This window comes from Hippocampus guttulatus, chromosome 6 (assembly GCF_054856545.1).
Source record: "Hippocampus guttulatus isolate MCC_2025c chromosome 6, RoL_Hgut_1.0, whole genome shotgun sequence".
In the NCBI taxonomy this organism is placed as follows: domain Eukaryota; kingdom Metazoa; phylum Chordata; class Actinopteri; order Syngnathiformes; family Syngnathidae; genus Hippocampus; species Hippocampus guttulatus.
Window position 1 is genome coordinate 15,370,145 of NC_141266.1, and position 19,569 is coordinate 15,389,713.

At 42.1% G+C, this 19,569-nt stretch overlaps 2 protein-coding genes across 7 annotated transcripts in view; both read right to left on the reverse strand.

Annotated features, from left to right (window-relative positions):
* Window positions 1-28: 28 nt before the first annotated feature.
* On the reverse strand, window positions 29-8,234 carry rbm24b (RNA binding motif protein 24b). The gene is made up of 4 exons (XM_086112855.1): window positions 7,815-8,234; window positions 6,689-6,812; window positions 5,999-6,053; window positions 29-1,783 (listed from the first exon to the last, which is right to left on the reverse strand). Exons 1-4 carry the CDS (start codon window positions 7,980-7,982, stop codon window positions 1,417-1,419), a joined length of 714 nt encoding a protein of 237 aa, XP_085968981.1. The 5' UTR covers window positions 7,983-8,234; the 3' UTR covers window positions 29-1,416.
* Window positions 8,235-9,991: 1,757 nt separating this feature from the next.
* The window catches only part of kif13a (kinesin family member 13A), a 41,938-nt gene continuing 32,360 nt past the window's right edge, over window positions 9,992-19,569 (reverse strand). For 2 of the 6 annotated variants that reach the window (XM_086112849.1, XM_086112852.1), the window contains 13 exons: window positions 18,562-18,688; window positions 18,430-18,485; window positions 17,975-18,099; window positions 17,675-17,851; window positions 17,499-17,591; window positions 17,258-17,410; window positions 16,412-16,489; window positions 16,266-16,325; window positions 16,040-16,121; window positions 15,624-15,775; window positions 15,083-15,223; window positions 13,564-14,599; window positions 9,992-12,598 (listed from right to left, as the gene is read on the reverse strand). In XM_086112849.1, coding sequence (XP_085968975.1) covers window positions 12,465-12,598; window positions 13,564-14,599; window positions 15,083-15,223; window positions 15,624-15,775; window positions 16,040-16,121; window positions 16,266-16,325; window positions 16,412-16,489; window positions 17,258-17,410; window positions 17,499-17,591; window positions 17,675-17,851; window positions 17,975-18,099; window positions 18,430-18,485; window positions 18,562-18,688 — 2,414 coding nt within the window. In that variant the 3' untranslated portion in view covers window positions 9,992-12,464. The remainder of the gene's footprint in view (window positions 12,599-13,563; window positions 14,600-15,082; window positions 15,224-15,623; window positions 15,776-16,039; window positions 16,122-16,265; window positions 16,326-16,411; window positions 16,490-17,257; window positions 17,411-17,498; window positions 17,592-17,674; window positions 17,852-17,974; window positions 18,100-18,429; window positions 18,486-18,561; window positions 18,689-19,569) is intronic. The other 4 variants (XM_086112853.1, XM_086112854.1, XM_086112851.1 and 1 more) reach the window with 3 other exon arrangements.

The following is a 19,569-nucleotide window of genomic DNA, read 5'->3' on the forward strand; positions in this document are numbered from 1 at the left end:
CTGATGGCAAAAATACACAGAATTAACATTTTGTTGGTATGGTTTCCCTTTATTTTACATACAAACTTCCAACGACGCTTTTCTTGAATGATGCATTGTAAAATGCAAGGCAAAATACCTTTGCACTTCATATTCAGTGTCAGATGACAGTAAATGGTTCAAGTTTATGAGCTTCCTTATCAAAGTGGTCAAATACTGAATATACATAAAAAAAAAGGCAACATTTAAGTCTACAAGATAAACATTACAAATCTACACAAATTATTGCTACTGTTCCACCCATATTTTGTTCTTTATACAAATTGTAGCACTGTCTTAAACATCCATGCCATGCTCTTGATGAACGTTGTTGCGGACCTAACACACAAAAAAAGTTGGTTATTATTGTAAGCTTTAATAATAAATACATAAATAGCATAATTTAAAAGGCACATTCGGAAACAAAATGATTCACATTCAAAAACCTTTTTTGCTGAGCTTGCTTGATGTGCAATTGATGAGTGAGGAAGGTGAATGTTTTTCCAGCTTCGATCTCAGCTATTTATTTAAACCGCATGTATGCTACTCACAAAGTTAGGAATAATGGGCTTTCGGGTGACATTTTGGGATGAATCTAAAATGTGCAATACTCTTCACAGGTGAACTCAGTTCAATCTTCTCTAATCTTTGGAATGCACATACCATCAGTTCATTTTTCAATACTTTTTGCATAACCTGTTGTTCTCTAACAAGGAGCTGAATGGCAAACGTCACAAAGGGTGCTTGATCCATGACAAACACTTCAATGCCTTTCTGTGACTCTTCCAGTCTGTTACTCATCTGTAACCTGTTAACAGTGACTCTCAGCTCAATGCCTTACAATGGCGAGGTTCTGATTGTTGAGTCATCTTGGTATCACGATGGCAGGAAATGTATTGCTCGAATCTGTCAAGGTTTTGTGCATTCCGGGTTTATCCTGAAATTTCACCCGAGCCCAATCGCCGTGACCTTTCTGAATAGTGTACATAATTAATTGTCTGCATAGATTCAGATAATACAAATCCTGAAAAATGCACCATGAGTGACTCACTCATATTCATACATGTTTTCGGTAAATAAAGTAGTGGCGAAGACACTTGATCATAAGACATGAATGCACTTGGGAACACTTCCAGAATATATACACAAAAATTAGTAATGAGGTTCAGTTAGTCTGCTTTTGTTGCTTGCGTTAACATTCAATCTTTTTGCTGATTTATAAATATTAAATAATGAAAAAAAATACTGATCGAATTTGAATAAAATACAGCATTTGTTTGTACGTCCTGTGATTCCCTTCACTTTTCAAGTTAAAAGCTTGTGCGGACAACCCTCATTGTAGCGTAACTCAATCCCTGTCGCACGGGGTGATGACCTCTCAACGACGGCATTTTCTTTTCACTGCATGCGATCCGTCTGCAGCTGCTGAGGCTGGTACTGGCTGAAGGCGGCGGCCGCTGCGGCGGCCCCCGGGGTGGCTGAGGTGGCGAGCGGCTGCTGGACCGTGTAGCCGTAGCCAGCTGTGGTCATGTAGCCCGTCGGGGCCGGGGAGGCCGCGTATGGATATTGCTCATAGGCGGCGGCAGCTGCTGCGGCAGCTGCAGCCGAGTACTGAGCATAAGCGGCTCCAGTGTAGTCAAGGTATGGAGAGGTGGCGGCGGCGGCAGCCGCGGCAGCTGTTGCCGTGGCACTTGAGGGTTGCACATGAGGGATCACCATACTGGGCTGGACAAAGGCCTGAGGGTAGACATAGTGAGCCGGGATCCTGTAGGACAAAAACACACGCTGGTGTCAAAGGTAAGCCGCAGCGCGTAATCCTGCAGGCGCCACAAATACGTCAATCCAGTCCTCAGAACACAGCAAATCCATTCATTAACAACTGGGGCAAAAAAACCCTACCTAGACAAGAGAAGTTAAGAAAGCAGCAAAAACCACAAGCGCAATAAAAGCACCTGAATCTTAAATGTCAACCCAACTCCGCACTCCACAACCTGGCGACAAAATGCGAGCTGACCGCACGACACCACAATGTCAAAAAAGGAAGAGGACATCGTTGTGCCCACATTGTCACGCCAACAGCACACGTATAGGCATGCCCACACATGTTAGGTCCTTCAACACAACAAAAACAATAAACTGCAAACAAGTCCACGTCACTGCTACGGAAACTGAAATATGGAGTTGGTGAGGCTATCTTAAGGAGAATTGGAACCGTGTTATTGAGTGAGCAGTACGCAGTGGCCTCTTGAAGCTCCCCTGCGAGTGGTGCAACGGATCATGGATGCGGGATGCGTATGGATTACGCCCCACGGTTCAGCACGAACTTGTTCAGCGGATTGGTTGGTGGAAAAAATATATATTGTACGTGCTCACGTGATCACGTTTAATCCACACATACTAGTAGTCACGTATAGCGGGTTTGGTCCATTGCACCGCTTATCTCCTGCTGTCTTGGTTCATCCTTTACAAACACTTCTCAGGTTAGTTCCAGTATTTTTTTAAAAACACTTCCAAAAGTCCAAATGTAGTTATGTGGCTTCTATGTCGTACCACGTTGTGCTGCAAGTGTAATTAAGAGTAAAAATCAGCCAGAGAACATATGCTGATTTTATGCATTGCTGTGTTAAAGTAGGAAGTTGTTTTAAAGTTTATGAGCATAACCGTACCGGAAACCCACCCAGAGATTTCTTCTTTCATATTTTAGGCCTTATTATACCCTCCGCCACGCTTACAAAACCTTAAAATGTACTAATACAAACTTTTTGAACGCACACACATACGCGCGCGACCACACACACATTTGCAAGCAAAAACGTCTTGAAAAGATATAAAAACCTCAAAAGCCCCCCCCCCCAGATAATCATATCCAAACTTACAGTATTTCAACATTTTAAAACAATTTCAATACAACAGCAAAATTAACGATACAGCGCAACCACTAAAGGTGAACCAGGATATAGCGGGGGAAGAACTGTCGATGTAAAATTGAGTCATCCACACTCCGACGGTATGACGGATCTGAAGCGGCGTATTTGTACGTCACCACAATGACGTGTGAAGGACTTTGCGCGAGTGTTTCTTTACGTTATGACGGAACAACTGACTTGGCAGTTTCCATTCCCATCCGTTCTTTTATTATTTATGCTGACCAGGAAAAAAAACACTTAGCGCACTTCAAGCACTCCAATCAAATTCGAATTCTGATTTTACATGTCATGCTATGACTGACAAACTTTTGTGGTGGCATCGTAATAAAGATGGGGTGGGCAGTTGGAAGCCAAAGAGCAGCAAAACACATCCAAGTTAATTCTTTAGATCAGGGATGGGCAAAGGATATATATACACACACACACACATAAAAAAACAAATGAGGGCAAAGTTCAAATGTTTTTTTTTTAAACTTAGCTCATCTACAAATGATCTGAACCATCGGGCTGTTTTGTAAAGTAATGTGGCACGAAGGCTTGCCCACCCCCATTAAAATGCTGCTCACTGAACTGAAGTGTCGCAAGATTAGACGACATATCGCATGACATCACATGCGGCGAAGGTTCAAGCTATTTGTTTTTGGTTGACTTAAAAGCTTATCTTTCTGAAAACTTGTGTGTGGCTCTACTGTACTCCACTGATATCAGTAGAGGGGGACCAAGACGACATTTGGCTTTGCTATGAACTTTTTATCACTCATAAAATATATTGAAGAGCAGGTGTGAAGGGGTTATATTTGTCCCTCTTCTGGACATACGAGACCCCCCCCCCCCCCCACACACACACACACAAACGTACATATACCAGCTTGATTGACAAGGGAGGCTGGAGGCAAGGCTATTTTTGCCGCCCTTGTCATGTCCAAAGGACGTACTGATCTCTTTCAGTAACACATGGCTGGGCTCTCACCAACTGGAGCCACTCATCTGCGCCACTTGGTCATGTCCGATCTCATGGCTAGTACAAAATATCAGATTAGCAAATAATCATCTCACTGTTAGTATCAATAAATAAACGTTCAATTTCTATCATGTCAAAATTGCCGGTTATTCAAAGGGAATTATATGGCCATTGTTTTATTTGCTACGTAGAGGTATGTGCTAACAACATACCCGACCTTTGTTTTGGTAACCTCATCACCCCGCCAACCCTTTTTTTCTTCACATATTTTATTTCAATGTAGCAGAGGCTGCGATATAGCCAACAAATACAATTTCAATCTTTTTTTTCTGCATTTATTTATTAATTTTTTACATTCAGAAGTGGGATGTCACTGTCACAAAATTGACTTCATGGGGAAGGGACCCCGAGCATTCCTTGTCAAAGGTCAGAAAGGACAATTTGCCTGTTTTCCGGAATGCATCATAAGCCCAAACCCATGTGCAAAACACAAACTTTTATTTATTTAACATTATTCTGTGATTGCGGTTTAGTCATTGTATCTAGAATTAAAATCGTTTTTTTGTTTGTTTAGTTTTACAGACATCACTTGGCAGTTGATTTTGTTGCTTTGTAGGGAAAACACTGTGAAATCCTGAGTTACTCTACGATTTACACTCCGGTCAGACATTGTATGGATTGAAATGATTCTGGACCAATTTCTGCCAATGGATTGATATCGATTTCAGAGTATCACGCAATTCCTGTTTTGTCAGGCTATTGTTGATGTGAAAAGGATTTTTTTTTGGGGGTTGTAATCAGATTGCATTGGGAATTACTTTGTGACTATCACCACTATCAGAAACAATTTTACATAAACATACATTTCACCTTACCAACTGACCTGGCCTATCCGTCCGTCACTTGACACCACAACCTTGTTTAAGTCGGAGAGCTTTTAAGAAGGAGCCTGTCCTTGCTTTGATGCATTTTTTTTTTTTTGCAGTTCTTCCAGTGGCGAGCTAAATAAAGGTGCTTTATAAATCACCCGGACACACGGGTAATCTGCAGCATGGGACCAAAAGGCTTCCACCTGTTGTCCACAGCTGAGCGGCGATGCCTGTGCCATGCATTATTAACAGCAGTGCTCCTATTTTCCATCCGAATTTGAGAGGCCGCACAGATCATTGTAGCAGACAGCTGCTGCCTGCGAGGCACGCTCGGATCTCGTGTCTGCAGCCCAGAACATTTGTCTGTTGGCTTACATAGGTCTCTGGTTGGTGGAGTTATTCTCTGCTCGCTATTGTACGTGTACAGCTGAACTCAAAGCAACGGGTTAATTGAGAGGAAACAAAACTCCCGCATGCAGGCCAAGTGTTTTGTTTTGTTGCGGGGAATCCAAAGGTGAGCTCTTATCAGAATCCTTTTTTGTCCATTCACAACAAAACATGATCGTTTTAAGGTTAACAAAAAAAAAAACTGAAGGGAGGCAGAATAAACAGCAGGCTACGGCACGAAAAATTAAAGAGTCATCACCTCATTGCAGAGTTACACCGTCCTAGCAAAACTCACTCAAATTGTGAACAAAGAAAAAAAAGAACTCCCCAGCCCCAAATAGTTGTAGAAATGAGCACACAAGTTAAACTGAACACCACATCATACTGAAAACAAGGCACACACCAATCTATGTGCTATGAAAACCAACAAAAAAACAAAAACAAAAAGAGACTCCCATGCATCTAGTCACCATTTCAGCTCGTTTGTGTAATGTTTACAGGTAACACTTTAGAGCGCTCTGCCCAATAGTAGACTCAGCTATTCCTCAAACCATCATCTGCTATTTTAACCGTTACCGAGCCTGTCAGATCAGAGAGAGACACAAACAACATGAAGTCAATCCGGCAGTTGGCTAAGGAAGAGGAGGGGAGAAGGGGGTCATGGGGGGAGGGGTGGACACATGTTCAAATCCGTCAGTCAACGCTGAGAGGAGCCAGCGGTCATCATTACTAACGTGTCCTCATTCAGCAGGGTTCAAACAGGTGATAGAAACAATAAAAATGTCACGATGAAGCGACTGTACTGCTTTTCGGGGGGGATGGATTGTGCAACATACCCATAAGGCCTTTGGATGAATGCTGGGTGGATCTGAGGCATGCCAAATGCAAAGCCTAGAAAAGACAGAAAAAGGTTGAAAGAAAAGATACAAGACAAATCTGAGATCTTGAGGTCAGTCTATGAACACTAACAACAAATTACCAAACTGTGGGGAAAGTAGGGAATTTTCTCTTTGTGTGATATGTCGCAACATTCTACAGCAGAGCATACATTGTATTTCACCTTAAGGGAGTAAAAAATACAGTATGTAATCCACATAAAAAAGTCTCGGGTTACCCAGAGAAGTGAAAAGACAGACCGTGTGAAAACACACTATTGGAGATAAAATGACAGTTGAAAAGTTTTGGGTGTTATTGAAAGGTCTATTTTTGAAAAGAAACCCCCCCACAGATTTTTAATTTTATATTAACAAAGCTTAAACCGCATCTTTGATTCATTTAACAATTATCTTTCCTGAAAAAAAATCCTGCTTTGAAAAAAGGCTATTTTTAAGTGACCTAAAACTTTTGAACAGTAGTCTCTATACCAGGGGTATCAAACTCATTTTTGCCACGGGCCACATTATAGTTACCAGTTATGCTTTTTGGATGAAAATGTTAAATGTCAGATACTCAGGAGGTAAGCAACCACAAATGAGGTTCCAAATAAATAAATACATCTGCTGGAGTGAACAATGAGCACTTCTCACCTGGCTGTATGACCCTAGGCTTGGCTCCTAGGTAGGCCAGGTTCACATTTGCCTTCCTGCCATCTATAATGGGGTTGGGGTCCTTGCAAGCCCGGTCAGCGGAGGCCCGGTCAGCCATGGTCACCTGTCGGAAGACGCAAACAACAACATGCATTTCTTTTACGAAACAAACTTCAATCGGTGTTTCCCAAACTTAGGGATGGGTCATATCTTTGGTCTTTTTGATGCATGTTTATTCTCATAATTGTTTTTCTTGTACTATGTTGTATGTCAATACTGTAGCAATACATGGTGGAAGTTGCAAAGTAATGTACAAATAATATACTTCAGTACATCTTCCAGGTATCTGTACTTGAGTATTTTTTTCCTGACAACTGTACTTCCAACTTCTTTGTCAAGATGTAATTGTTACTTTTTCAGTCAACGCAGGTAGGCTGATTTGTATGAGATCTTGGCTACCTGACGTGAACCAAGGAGCATAAACAACAACAACACACCAAATTTGAAGAAGCAACATATTCCCCGTTCATAGCCTGATTTAACATTGTCAGCTCTACTCATGATTCGTGGCGATTGTTTTGTGACTTGTACCAGCTTAAAAACACTTAAAAACTCTCCCATCTGATCTGGAAAAAAATTGCTTTTGTTATCATTGGCTAATTTAGCCTTTTGTTTTGTTTTGTTTTGTTTTTGGCTTGGGTGAGTTAGAGTGCTATGGAAATTATTGTGCACAGAAATGTTATTTTTTTACTTGTGCCAAGATATCAACATATTTTGCTTTACATTTTTACTGTTTTTCATTTTCTGCAAATAAAAGGTCTTTAGGAAAATATTTGTATTTGTAATTTGGGAGTCATGCTGTGAATAGTATAAAGAATTTAAAACTTGTTCATTTCACTCATCCTATTAAGAGCATTTTTTCTTGACTTTTATTTAAGATTGTATATTGTTTTACACGAGTATCTCTAATTCTGCTCAGTGCAGTGTGAGTAAGCATGGTGCTCCAATTCACTTGACACATGTCAACATGCCACATATTGGCAGCAACGCAGCCTGTCACACGTGCTCCAAGAACATTAGAAAACGCCAACTTTTTCTTTTCTTTCTTTTTGGAGTGATCACTTACAAATCCATAACCTCTGGACTTCCCCGTCTGACGGTCTGTGATGACCACAGCCTCTTCGATGTCCCCGAACACCTCGAAGTACTTCCTGAGACTCGAGTCGGTGGTGTGGTAGGGGAGACCTCCCACGAAGATCTTGGTAAAGGTAGTGTCTTTTTGAGCCGAATGCATGTTTTATGGAGTTAATTGAATTAGCCGAGTTCAAAATAAAATGGGATGGGGGGGGAAAAAGGCACTTGGGAGCTAAGAACGTCTGAGTAGAGGGACAGGACGTGAATGTGTGGAGTGCGGCTCCGACAGCACAAGTTAAGTCCGCCGGTCATAGGCGAGGGGGAGGAGGAGGAGGAAGAGGACACCTGTTAGTTTGTTGCCCACTTGTCAGATGTGTCACATGTATGTAACTCCACCCAAGTGGCGATCATCTCGCTAAAACTGCCTCACAGCAGTTGGAAGAGGGGAAAAAACATGTCCAAAAATGAACTTAAAATGTGCTCTTGTTGTTTATTACATTGTGGGTTTTTGAAGTTGAAGTGAGTGTGTACTTGTACGCAGAGCGTCCCCTGTTGGCTGGAGGTGGTCAGAGCCCCTCTGTAAAGGAAACAAGTGTGTGTGTGTTACTTGTGGTTGTTGGTGACGTCGGCGCATCTTCGTACGTTCTCTTACTTTAATTTACAGGTAGCCCAGACGTAATGTTGACATATGAGGCTTATTTGAGGCAGCAACAGAGGATCCAAAGCCATGTTGGCTATCGGGCAATAACCCCGCACACAGTTGTTAAGAGCTCAAAATCGAAATTCAAATGTGAGTAACATCCCCGGGTATGATGTCGTGAAGAAATGGCCCATTTATTTTAAAACAATAATAATAAGCGAGGGGGGGGGGGGGCAGCAAGTGCAGTCAGGGCCAGCAGGTCCTTTTTTGTTGTGTCAGTCAAATCTGCCTGTCCGCTTTCACAATCAGTAGTGCTGGTTGATGAAATTTAAATTATAAATTGTTCTAACCAACTTTGACTCGAAAAACACACCTTTGTGAGATGTGCAACTGTTTACCTATTATTAGCTCTTCATATGATGCAGTAAATGAATACCCATCCAAAGCCATATGGGTGTTGTTCATATTTTTCCTCCCAATTTATTGTATTTAATCTCATTTGTGGAAGTGTGCCTAATGTGGTGGTCAATGAGTTAAATCCCATAACCACCGCTCCCACCCCCAAGGAATTGTAACTCCCCCTGTGCCAAACCGATTCCTTATGCACTGTGAACAACTGTCACATATACAGTAGGTTACTGTATATATATATACACACACACACACACACACACACACACACACACACACACTCAACTCGTACTCATTTTATATTTGGTCTCATTTTTTAAAGTTGTTTGTGTTCATAAACTGAATTTTTGTCAAACATTTCAAGCAACTTTTCAATTATTAGTATTAATACATAAGGTATATTTACAAGGTAGACTTTAAATTTTTTTTTCATTTTTTAAAAAGTTAGAGGCAGCATTCTGTGTTCACTTAAACATTTCTTATTCTCTTCTGCTTTTTTGTATTTTTTCATATTATTGTCCTGGGCAATAGACTGCTTTGCACTGGATCCTTTTTATATGATGCATTGCTGTTTATTTTCCAGTGTATTCACATTTTACATGTGTATTTAGGACTTTGTTTGTAAAAAGTACCTAGAATTTTATTTTCCGTATGAAGAAGACTGTCTACATAAACTTTCCCTTCCCTACATAACAATATCAAATAGTTTGGAATTACAATTTTTAATTTAAACTTTAACATTTTTATAATGTAAAACAATGATTACATTTGTTTAAGCTTAAATGTATTTATCAAATGTTTGCAATACACAAAAAAAATTCACAATTTATTTGGATCTATTGTTATACTACGGTACTTCCACAATTTCATATGAAAGTAATTTTTAAACCTGCAGCCAAAATTCCAGTAAGCCAAATAAAGATTTATACAGGCTATAAATACTGGCTGTATCATGTTTTAAATGTGTAGTGTGTGTCTTTGTGTTTGTGTATGAGGACATACGGAAAGGTTATACGGGGAAAAGCACAGGTGTGCACACTAAAAAGAAGTGATTGCTGTCACAGTGTCACACGACAGGGACACCCAAATAGAATGCAGAATGTTACGTGCCTCACCTGTGCGTTCCCTATATGACAACTTTAATGATGTGGTTTAAAAAATAAAAATCACCACACAACCTGTGTGTCCTCTACGGTATCTGTCACCCTTTGGTACAAAAAAACGATTGACTTTTACGCTTCATTCCACACACGATGCCCTGTATAGACGCCAGCTTGAGAGAAAATACAGTGCAACGTGTGAAAGGACAAAACAGACCTTTCAACAAGACAGGTAAGAAAATAGAAAAATATAAATGCAGCTTTTTCAGTTAAATTTTTCATCAATGTAAAAATGCAGGCTGGCAAGATGGCGCTGCAATGCAGTACAAAAAGTATCACATTATTTACCACCAATGTCTCTTTAATGAAAAGCATGCTTTTTTCTAACAATAAAATTTGAGTGATTCATTGTTTTCTTTATGTTTGGGATTCTAAAAAGTATTTGGGGCTACATGCCATTTATTGGACAGAGAATAAACAAATGTTACTTTTAAATTGAATTGTCATGCGGGAAATATGGAGATACAGTCCAATTGTCCAATAATAAAAGCACGCATCAACAATTGGTGCTACTTTTTATCTTGAAAGGTTCATACATTTTTAAACTAATTAATTCCCTGTGTTTTGGATTTTAAAAAAATTGGGGTCCAGGTATGCTTCTCATTAAACAGTGACTGCCTATAAACAGGAAACTATTACTATGCAGTGCCGTACTAATGCAGAGAAAAAAAATAATGTTGGAGTCAATTCAACACAAACGTCAACACAACGGTTTGACTGTAAATGTTCTATTCTAGAACATTCTTGTACTGTACCCATTAAAACACTTTTGCGATACATCATAAATACAAATCTGTACATTAGAGTGTAAATACTATTTAAAAAAAACACAACTTGTATTTACATCTCCACAAGGGAGAGCAGCTGAAGGTAAAGACCTTTCATTTACAATGTGAACATATACATTATGTATAGATGCATCCCAACTTTCTTGTCTGCAGTTTGCCACGTGTTCATAACACAACAACCTCATCCTCTCTGTGACACCGTTCATCACACTGTCATTCGATCCTAAATAGGACAGAATGCATTATTGAGTACCTGCTGATAACTTGTGGTATTACGTATCAGTCAGCATATACATTTCACATGGACACACGACAAAAGTACAACAACATCAAAAATGCACATCATTCAAGTCGTACAAAAATTAAAAAAATAATAATAATAATAACATTGTTCAAGCCAAATAAGACTGAGTGGCATTCAGCAAGCCATTGGGCGTCATCACAATAAACATTACACATTATCACAGGTACACACACTTTTAAATGTTATGTGTCCACCTTTATAGAATCAGGGACATAAGGCATTACTGTATCCAAGTCCTGGATGTAGTCTTTAAAATCCTCATATCCAAGTGCTAGACAGAGTCGATAAAGTCTTCATACAGAGATGACATCATACGGCGTTTGCGTCCTCTCAGTCGAAAGTGTGAGAACTCGCTCGGTCAGTTCGGTATGGAAGACCCTCCTGACCATCTCTGAGGATCCTTTCCAGTGCAAGCGTTCAAACAGCACAATTCTCATGCTGGAGGGGGATTGTTCGATCCACAGTGTTACAGTACTTCAACAGGATAATTCAAGAGTCTCAAAGTGAAGGCAATGCAGGTTTTCTTGTTGATCTTGAGGATATGTGGAATTAATCCATATCGAGACATGGCGCTAAACTTTACACAAATGCACACAGGTATACTGTCTACGCTGTTTTCTTCTACATACAATCTATTAGAAAACGTTACATAAAACTTTGTATGCAAAATTCAGGTTAGTTTTAAAGATGGAGACTTTCCAGGGGATATAAGTGGAAGTTATAGGAAGGTATACAGAATTTAAATGTTGGATAAACCCAGAATGTAAATTAAAAAAAAAAAAAACAGCATAGGTCCATTTTTTAGCCTGTTAGATGAAAAAAACAACAACAAACATTTATTAATTTGCCTGCATGCCTGCTTAAGACTTTTTTGTGTGTTCATTAATATATTGCGGATGAATTAGCCCAAATTTCCAGTTAATGAGCAAAATTGCTCAGTTGAATTTCCCGCGGAAAGTCTCCACCCCTTTGCAACTCAAACTAACAACAGATATGAAACTCTTTGGTTGCCCCTGACAACACATGAATGAAAATATCAAGGCTTATTGACAGTAGTACATTCTTAATCTTCATATCCCAGATGAATAATCATATGAGCCTCAGGGGATTATGATTATGACACCATACAAAAATATGCTTTCTTGAGAAAACTGAAGTGGCTAATATTTCCATATGGACTCCCAATTATGCATTTCCCCTTAAAAATTGACCCATATGGAAAAACATGTGCATAGTGAGCATGTGCATATTCAGTGATTCGCTTCATTAGAAAGTCAAAGCCAAAAAACATCCAAATCAGAATTTTTGCCAAAAAAGTCAAGCGGAGGCCCAGACTGTCTTATCTGAGGAGAGTGGTTTGGTCTGTGTCCATGGAGGGCGGGCCTCTGGTCAGACGAGACGGCTTCACGAACACACCGTGGCCCGGAGGACATCGGAAGTACACTCTCCCCTGGACTGTACCATTGTGCTTACCTGAGGGAGGGTTAAAATATTACTACGTCAGCAATATTCAAAACATTTACTCAGCAAAGAAAGACGAAAACAGTCAAGCGTTTCTTTTTTCTCAACGTACCCCGTTTACATTTTCACCACTATCACATTCACATTTCAAAAGTGCGGATTTCACGTAATTCATTTTCCATTTGCCAATTTTGCTTCCAACGAACTAACACCTTTATAATGTAAACTTCATTATAACGACCAGAAAATTGTGAAAAGGCCTGAACCACAGGAAGCTAACTGCCGCCATACCTCGCTTGTGAACAAAATGTACAGCTTGGATTCCCCTTTTTTCTTCACAGTGTATACACGTATTTGTAATTGATATGTTTATACTATATTACATGTTCATGTTTTTACATCTATGAATGTTCATCCTGTATTATACATCGTAGCCGGTGGCCATTTTATTGGAAATGATTACAACGAACCACATTATAACGTACAGATTCGTTATGTCCCTCGAATTATGTTGTAACGAGGTTCGACTGTATTACTGCAGCTTACTGAGGATCTGTGACTGTCTCTGTATATCTGTATTATACTTCCCCCAGGTGGCCAAGGTGCACACACGTGGAGAAGCAGGACAATGTGCATTGAATTAAAAACAAAATTGTGGCAATTGTTTTAAAATTGTTTGCTTTCACATTTTATTGAATTATGCAATTGCCGTATGACTTCAAAATCCTATCGGATGATATTTTATGTGGGTGAGAGGCTGGAACAGATAACTGGCATTTCTAATCAGTTGAGTGTGGAAATACAATTTTAGATATGAGTGTTTTGAGTAACGAGCGTGGTCATGGAGCAAATGAAATTTGTAGCTCAAGGCACCAATGTACTTGGAGTTAAAACAAACAGCACCCTCTAGTGGATACATTCATTAATATATGACACGATCGTGCAGTACACCCTTTGCTACACTTTCAAGAACTCACCCATTGCCAGGTCCAATTTGACCCCAACCCAGATACCCTTGGCAAACTCCACCCCTCCGACGTAGTGGACCATTCCTCGCCTCTTCCCCACCCACACCAGCTCCCCGGGCGCCATCCAGTCGGGGAGCTGGGCGACAGGGGTGCTCTCATCCCCGCTGGAGTCACCCGAGAGCTCCGTGCTGCTCGGGTTGGGGCTGGGACAGGGGCTCCCGTGGGGCACGTCTCCCTGCGCTGGCTCGCGGATAGGAGGGTCTCCTCCTCTGAGAGCCGGGGCTTTGGACAGGGGTGTAACAGCGGACGGTGACGTAGAAGTGATAATTGAGGTTGGAGATGGGGCGATGGTGCAAATTACAGTGTTACTCGAAACGGGATATTTGTGTAAAGCGGCCGAGGCATTGTCAGAATTCTTCATAAGACTAGCAACTGAAGAGTCACACGTTTCTGTCTTACTAGTCGTTTTCAGTGTCGTGGCGAGCTCAGCACCGTCTTGCTTCCATCCCTCCGTAAAATCGTCCAAATCATTTTCTGCAATACTATCATCCGCCCCTTTAAAGTCCGTGAACTCCTGACTGCAACTGAGGATGCAGTTTGGAGGCAGAGTTCTCTGCTGGCCACAAGGAACACTGTCAGGTAAAGAAGTAGTGGCGGTGAGCAACTGCTGGTCTTCATTTCCAGTGGGAACGCCTTTAATTTGTGTGTCGCCCCTTCCAGCATGACATCCGAGGGCGTCTTGGGAATCTCTGGAGGTGCAGCTGAGACGGTCGGAGCTCTCACTGGAATTGAAAGGAAGGTCGGACAGCGTGGCGTTCGAAGCGCTGTGGGAAAAGTAACCGCTGGTGCAGCTGCTGGTGGTGGGGCTACGAGACAGCCCCTTCGGCTCCTTCAAGTCGGCGGGGCTCTCCAGAGTGGCGTTGTAGATGTCAAAGTTTGCAAAGTCCTCTGGGATGTATGCCTGGAAGCCGCCGTCGTGGTCTTGAGAGCCTCGGCCCAGATTGAGAGTCACGTCCACTGGAGTCTCCTCCTCATCAGACTCCTGCTGTTCAATATCAGCAGACATGAGCTGTATGAAGCCTCATCTTCTATTACGACACGACTCAAACAGTTCATGAGGGCAGACTGTGATCATGCAACACAATAGATGATGGCTTGTGTCTGTTGCGATGATAATGCACATTTTTCTTGTTAACAATTAGGTGACATTTCTCCCGGGGTGGATTTACACTTGCATGGGAGGGGGAAAAAAAAAATCTGATGTGGGCTCTCAATCGGAATTGGGCATGACACATGCACATTCACAATTTTATGATTTTACAGAATGTAATTGATCACCGATGAGGTAATCATTACTTTGTGCTTGCAGACTCTTACGGTTGAGTTCTACAAATAGTTTGCAGTTTTGTTGGTTGGCTAGATTCCTTCCTCGGTTACGTGTAAGCCTATCAAAGCGATGTGAACGCTCTCGCCGCAGCGTGACCTTGTGACTTTTCCTTCCAATAAGAGCAGCATGTATAGCACTTACAGCACCGTGTGGCAGTGTGTGGCTGAGCTGTCTGCAGGTGGGGGTGGAAGGCTTGCAGTGGCCCTCGCTGCCTGCCCTGGGTCTGCGCCAGGGACAGGGAGGGGGGAGCAGTGCAGAGTTGTCCACACATGAGCGCATGCTCTGCGGATGGGTCAGAACAACAGCACAGACTTCACGCACACACACGTAGACAAACACATTGCATGCATGCGAGCATGCATGGAGCTGGGCAGGTCAGCGACATCGTTAGTGGCATGCATTTCAATAAACAGCTTGCAGAGTAGCTAGTTATAATGCTCGGAATGTAAGATACATTGTGTGATTTCAATGGGTGGGACAATCAACATTTCGTTTTGAACGCGGTCACAGTCAAGCTATTTGGAAATTGTAGAAGACTGGGCAGAAGGGGCTGAAAAATGCCGATGACATCCAGTATCATTAATGCATGCACGATTCTTGAGAAATGTGTGTTGATGTGATGAGCGACACGTTCGTGCACGGGGTGAGGATCAATTCAATGGATGAACTCAGTCATTCTTGCCTCTTGCTCCAGGAGTGGGCGGGCCTCCAGGACTCTCTTCACCTTGTTCTCCTCCTTGACAGGCAGCAGTGACTTGAGGAACTTGGACGGCTGAGGTGATAGAAGCTTGAAGGGACTGGAGTTGAAGAATGTAGGATTGTCTGGAACTGACCCTGTGCAGAGACAATAGGTGATATAGTGTGAAACGCAGTACAATAATAAGTGCAAAACACATCATCCCATCGGAATTTGAGGCCAGAGGTGGAGTACAATCTGGATCGATTGCCAGCCACATATAGACTATTTACACTCACATTCACAGTTATGCACAATTTAGCACCTTCACTGAACCTAACATGTATGTTTTCGGAATGTGTAGAACATGCCACCAACAAACAATTGTCACATTTATTGTCAAATTCTCTCCTCACGTTTACCTGGCCCTTCCTTGTTTTTAACTGGAGTGCTGCAGAGAGAGCCATCCAGAGGATTGCAGCTGTCAGCGTGATCACAGTGGCCCTAGAAATGAATACATAGATCATATTAGCTCAGACAATTAGCTCGCCCCATAAAAAAGCAAGACGGCCTGTAGCCATTTGAAACAAAGCGCATTCTTCAGACCACAGCAGTAAAACACGTGATCAACACGGTGTTACGGCATACCTCACATACTTTGCGGTCTTCGTCCTCGCAGCCAGTCAGGTCTGTTTTACTGCAGGAAGACTGAAGAGCAGGAAAATGTATTACCCACACATCCAAACTATTATTCCTCTGTGATCCACATTGTGTGAGAGGAATGTGCTCATTACATGCTGTACATTTGGTGTGCTGACGCTTCTTCTGAGGTGTCTTCCCTTCGTAGTGAGGGCCTCCTTCACTGTCACAGCCTGTGGAAAAGTATATTTTTATGAACTGGGGCAAGTGGGGTAGTTCCCACCATATACATCAGGTGGCTCCTTTGGAATAAAACCTGGCATATTTTTAACAGAGTTGTCATTTTGTACCAAATCTGCGGATTGTGTCTTGCTGTGTCCTGCTTGCGGTTTTAATAATGGGAACCATTGGTTATGACCGAAAGAACAAGATTCTGGATACAAGTGGCCGAAATTAGTTTCCTACGCAGGGTGTCCGGGCTCTCCCTTAGCGATAAGGTGAGAAGTTCGCTCATCTGGGGAAGGAGCCGCTTCTTCTCCACGTCAAGAGGCGCTAGAAGAGGCGGCTCGGGGATCTCAGGAAGCCTCCTGGACGCCTCCTCGGTGAGGTGTTCCAGGTATGTGCCACCGGCAGGAGGCCCCAAGGACGACCCAGGACACGTTGGAGAGACTTCGTGTCCCGGTTGGCCTGGGAACGCCTTGGGATCCCCTAGGGTGAGCTGGAAGAAGTGACTAGGGAGAAGGAAGTCTAGGCTTCCCTGCTAAAGCCGTTGCCCCGCGACCTGACCCCGGATAAGCGGTAGAAAATGGACAGATGGATGGCATTTTAATTAGGTTATTCTATTGAGAAATTGTTATAATTGGCCGTTATCATGAAATACATTGTATTTGTCCAAATATGTCAGAATGAATAAGACAAGAATTCAAGCACCCCTGGTTTAAGTGGTAATTATCTGGTTTTGGCGTCTACGACAATCCATGGCTTCCGTGGCCCTACTGTACCTGTCGCAGCCTCTCCAAACTGAGGATATTCTCCACTTGCAGAACTCCCCGAGTGTATTTCTCAATGTAGGTTTCTCCATCTTGAGTCTCCTCGCTGTCTGCACGAGCAGCCATGAGGGCCAACGTCTCTCTCTCCTCTGGCTCCTCTGAGGCCTGACGTGGAAAAGTGAGACAAGGGGGTTCAGTTCAAAAGTCTTCTTTTTGAGTGTCATTATTAGAAGACAAAAAGATCATGTTGCACCTTTGGTATGTTGGAAACAATGTCATAGGTCACACCACAGGAGTAAAGCATGTTCTTGAGGGACATTCTCCTTTTGAGACTTTGTGTGAAACTCTGTTTAAGAAGAGTTGAATTAGGTGAGCTAATTAAATGGTATATGCCGCTATAAATCATCCAGTCATTTCTCGCACACGAACCTGCTTGTTGTAGATGTTGACGGCGACCCTCTTGCGCAGCACCAGCTCCATTGAGGCAGGGTGACTAAGCTGTACTGTGGTTTTGAGGATAAGGTAGATACGCTCGTGAGGAGACGTGACCCGATTGAGATGCACGGAATCATGGATGGATGAGTCCCACGAGCACACCGCTGACACCTGAAAAAACAAAATGGAGGAACTGTCTTTTCAAACTTGAAAAATGCACCGTTACTCATGAAGTCAGGCGCACAGTTCTATCTTTGAACACAGGGGGGCAGTAAATACAAAGTAGTGACTCACCTCCTCCTCGCTGTGCTTGATGATGGGGAGATAGAAGAACTGGCTTCCGTGCTCTTTGGGTAGGATGGAGTTAACGCCTGCAGCATGTGGGCCTGTCAGCTGCTCATTCACTGTCAGATTATCAGCTGGTGGAACAAAACATATCTATATAAAGCTTCTTAAAACTGCACTCATTAAGTATGTCTTATCGGAGATAACAGAGCTGAATGACAAATGTTCTTTCCAAAGACACTAATGCTCAGTTCCTCATGCAGATTTCCCACTAAACCAGACCCATCCATGCAGTGCTAAACACTCATTCATCCAGCAGCCATTCAGATTGAGCAAATATTTCAGTTAAACAATTATTTCTCTCTATTAGGTTATGTTTGTTTCATAGGTTATGTTAAATGTTATAAAGGCCTAATGATGTGGCTCCTGACTTTAACTTTACTTCAAGAATGTGTTTCACTCACCATTCAAATCAAGGAAGAGGACTGGAATATGAGCTTCCATGCCGGCAGGCGGGGTCCTACGGGCACAAATTAGAAGCAATGTTACAAAAGCATCTGACACAAAGATGGTGGAATAAGCTACACATTGTATACCAGTCAGCAGGAGCTCCAGGGATGCCACTTCCAGGCGCGGGTACGAGCACGGCGTTTCTTTCCTCGGTAAGGCCGACCCATTGTTCCACCAGGCGGGCTTCACGTTCAATGTCTTCCTCTGACTTCTCTGGATGGAGGGAGAGGGAAGGAGAAAGTCACCATAAGGTAAAAAAAAAAAAAAAAAAAAAAAGATAGTGCAGAGGGTGTCTAAAACCGGTGGTCTGCAATGCTCCCTTTCCACTTGTTGCTTTTCCAAAACGCAACTCTCGATTTGGGTACCAACTGATGTGATGCTCAAAGGTTTGCTTTCACTAAGGCACTAAGTTTTGGTCGAGTCCTGTACAGAAGTACCTCGCGGTGTTGCTTGTGTGGGGTGAAGCTGTACGTGCTGCTGACCACTGTTTGGTAACTGAATTGTCACTTCTGCGTTACAGTGGAATGTACCCGTGGAAGGAGAAGAAAACAAAAAAAGCCACATTTCAAAACTGCCGAGAAATTTGTAAGAAAGTTGTATTTGGGGCTGTGATGTTGCTTGTATTACAGATAATGTTGGCATGCTGCACCACCCCTCGTCACATTTACCTTGTGTGTGTCTTTGAGTTAAATGCTGTCATGCTACTCGGATGTCAACTTTTTACCAAGTATTTTCAATGCATTCCATTGCCCTTATTGTAAATCGTCACCTTCCTAAAATGTCGGCTCAAGTCTTTTTGTTCTCCAGAAAACAAAAACAAAAACCAAAGCAAATTCCAATTTGATTACATTAATCAATGATTTCATTTCAGGGGGAGGAAAGGAATGATCTGCCTGTATTCCTGAGATGATGTTTAAGGAAAAAAATATTTGGGGTCAAAATATGACTGAGGTCATCAATATATGAGGCTGACCAAATGCAAGCATGTGCAAATGCAGCTCCAAACTGTACTGTGGCTAACCAAAATGTACAACAATGGAAGGAAGAACACAAAAAGGCTTTTTTTTTTTTTTTTTTTACAAACAATGACTGTT

Bases quoted from the DNA above. Each gene is read 5' to 3' on its own strand.
- rbm24b (XM_086112855.1), bottom strand. From the start codon at position 7,982: ATGCATTCGGCTCAAAAAGACACTACCTTTACCAAGATCTTCGTGGGA. The intron at 6,813-7,814 runs GTAAGTGATCAC...GTCTTCCGACAG, and splicing joins AGTCCAGAGGTTATGGATTT to GTGACCATGGCTGACCGGGC. The intron at 6,054-6,688 runs GTGAGAAGTGCT...TGTCTTTTCTAG, and splicing joins GCCTAGGGTCATACAGCCAG to GCTTTGCATTTGGCATGCCT.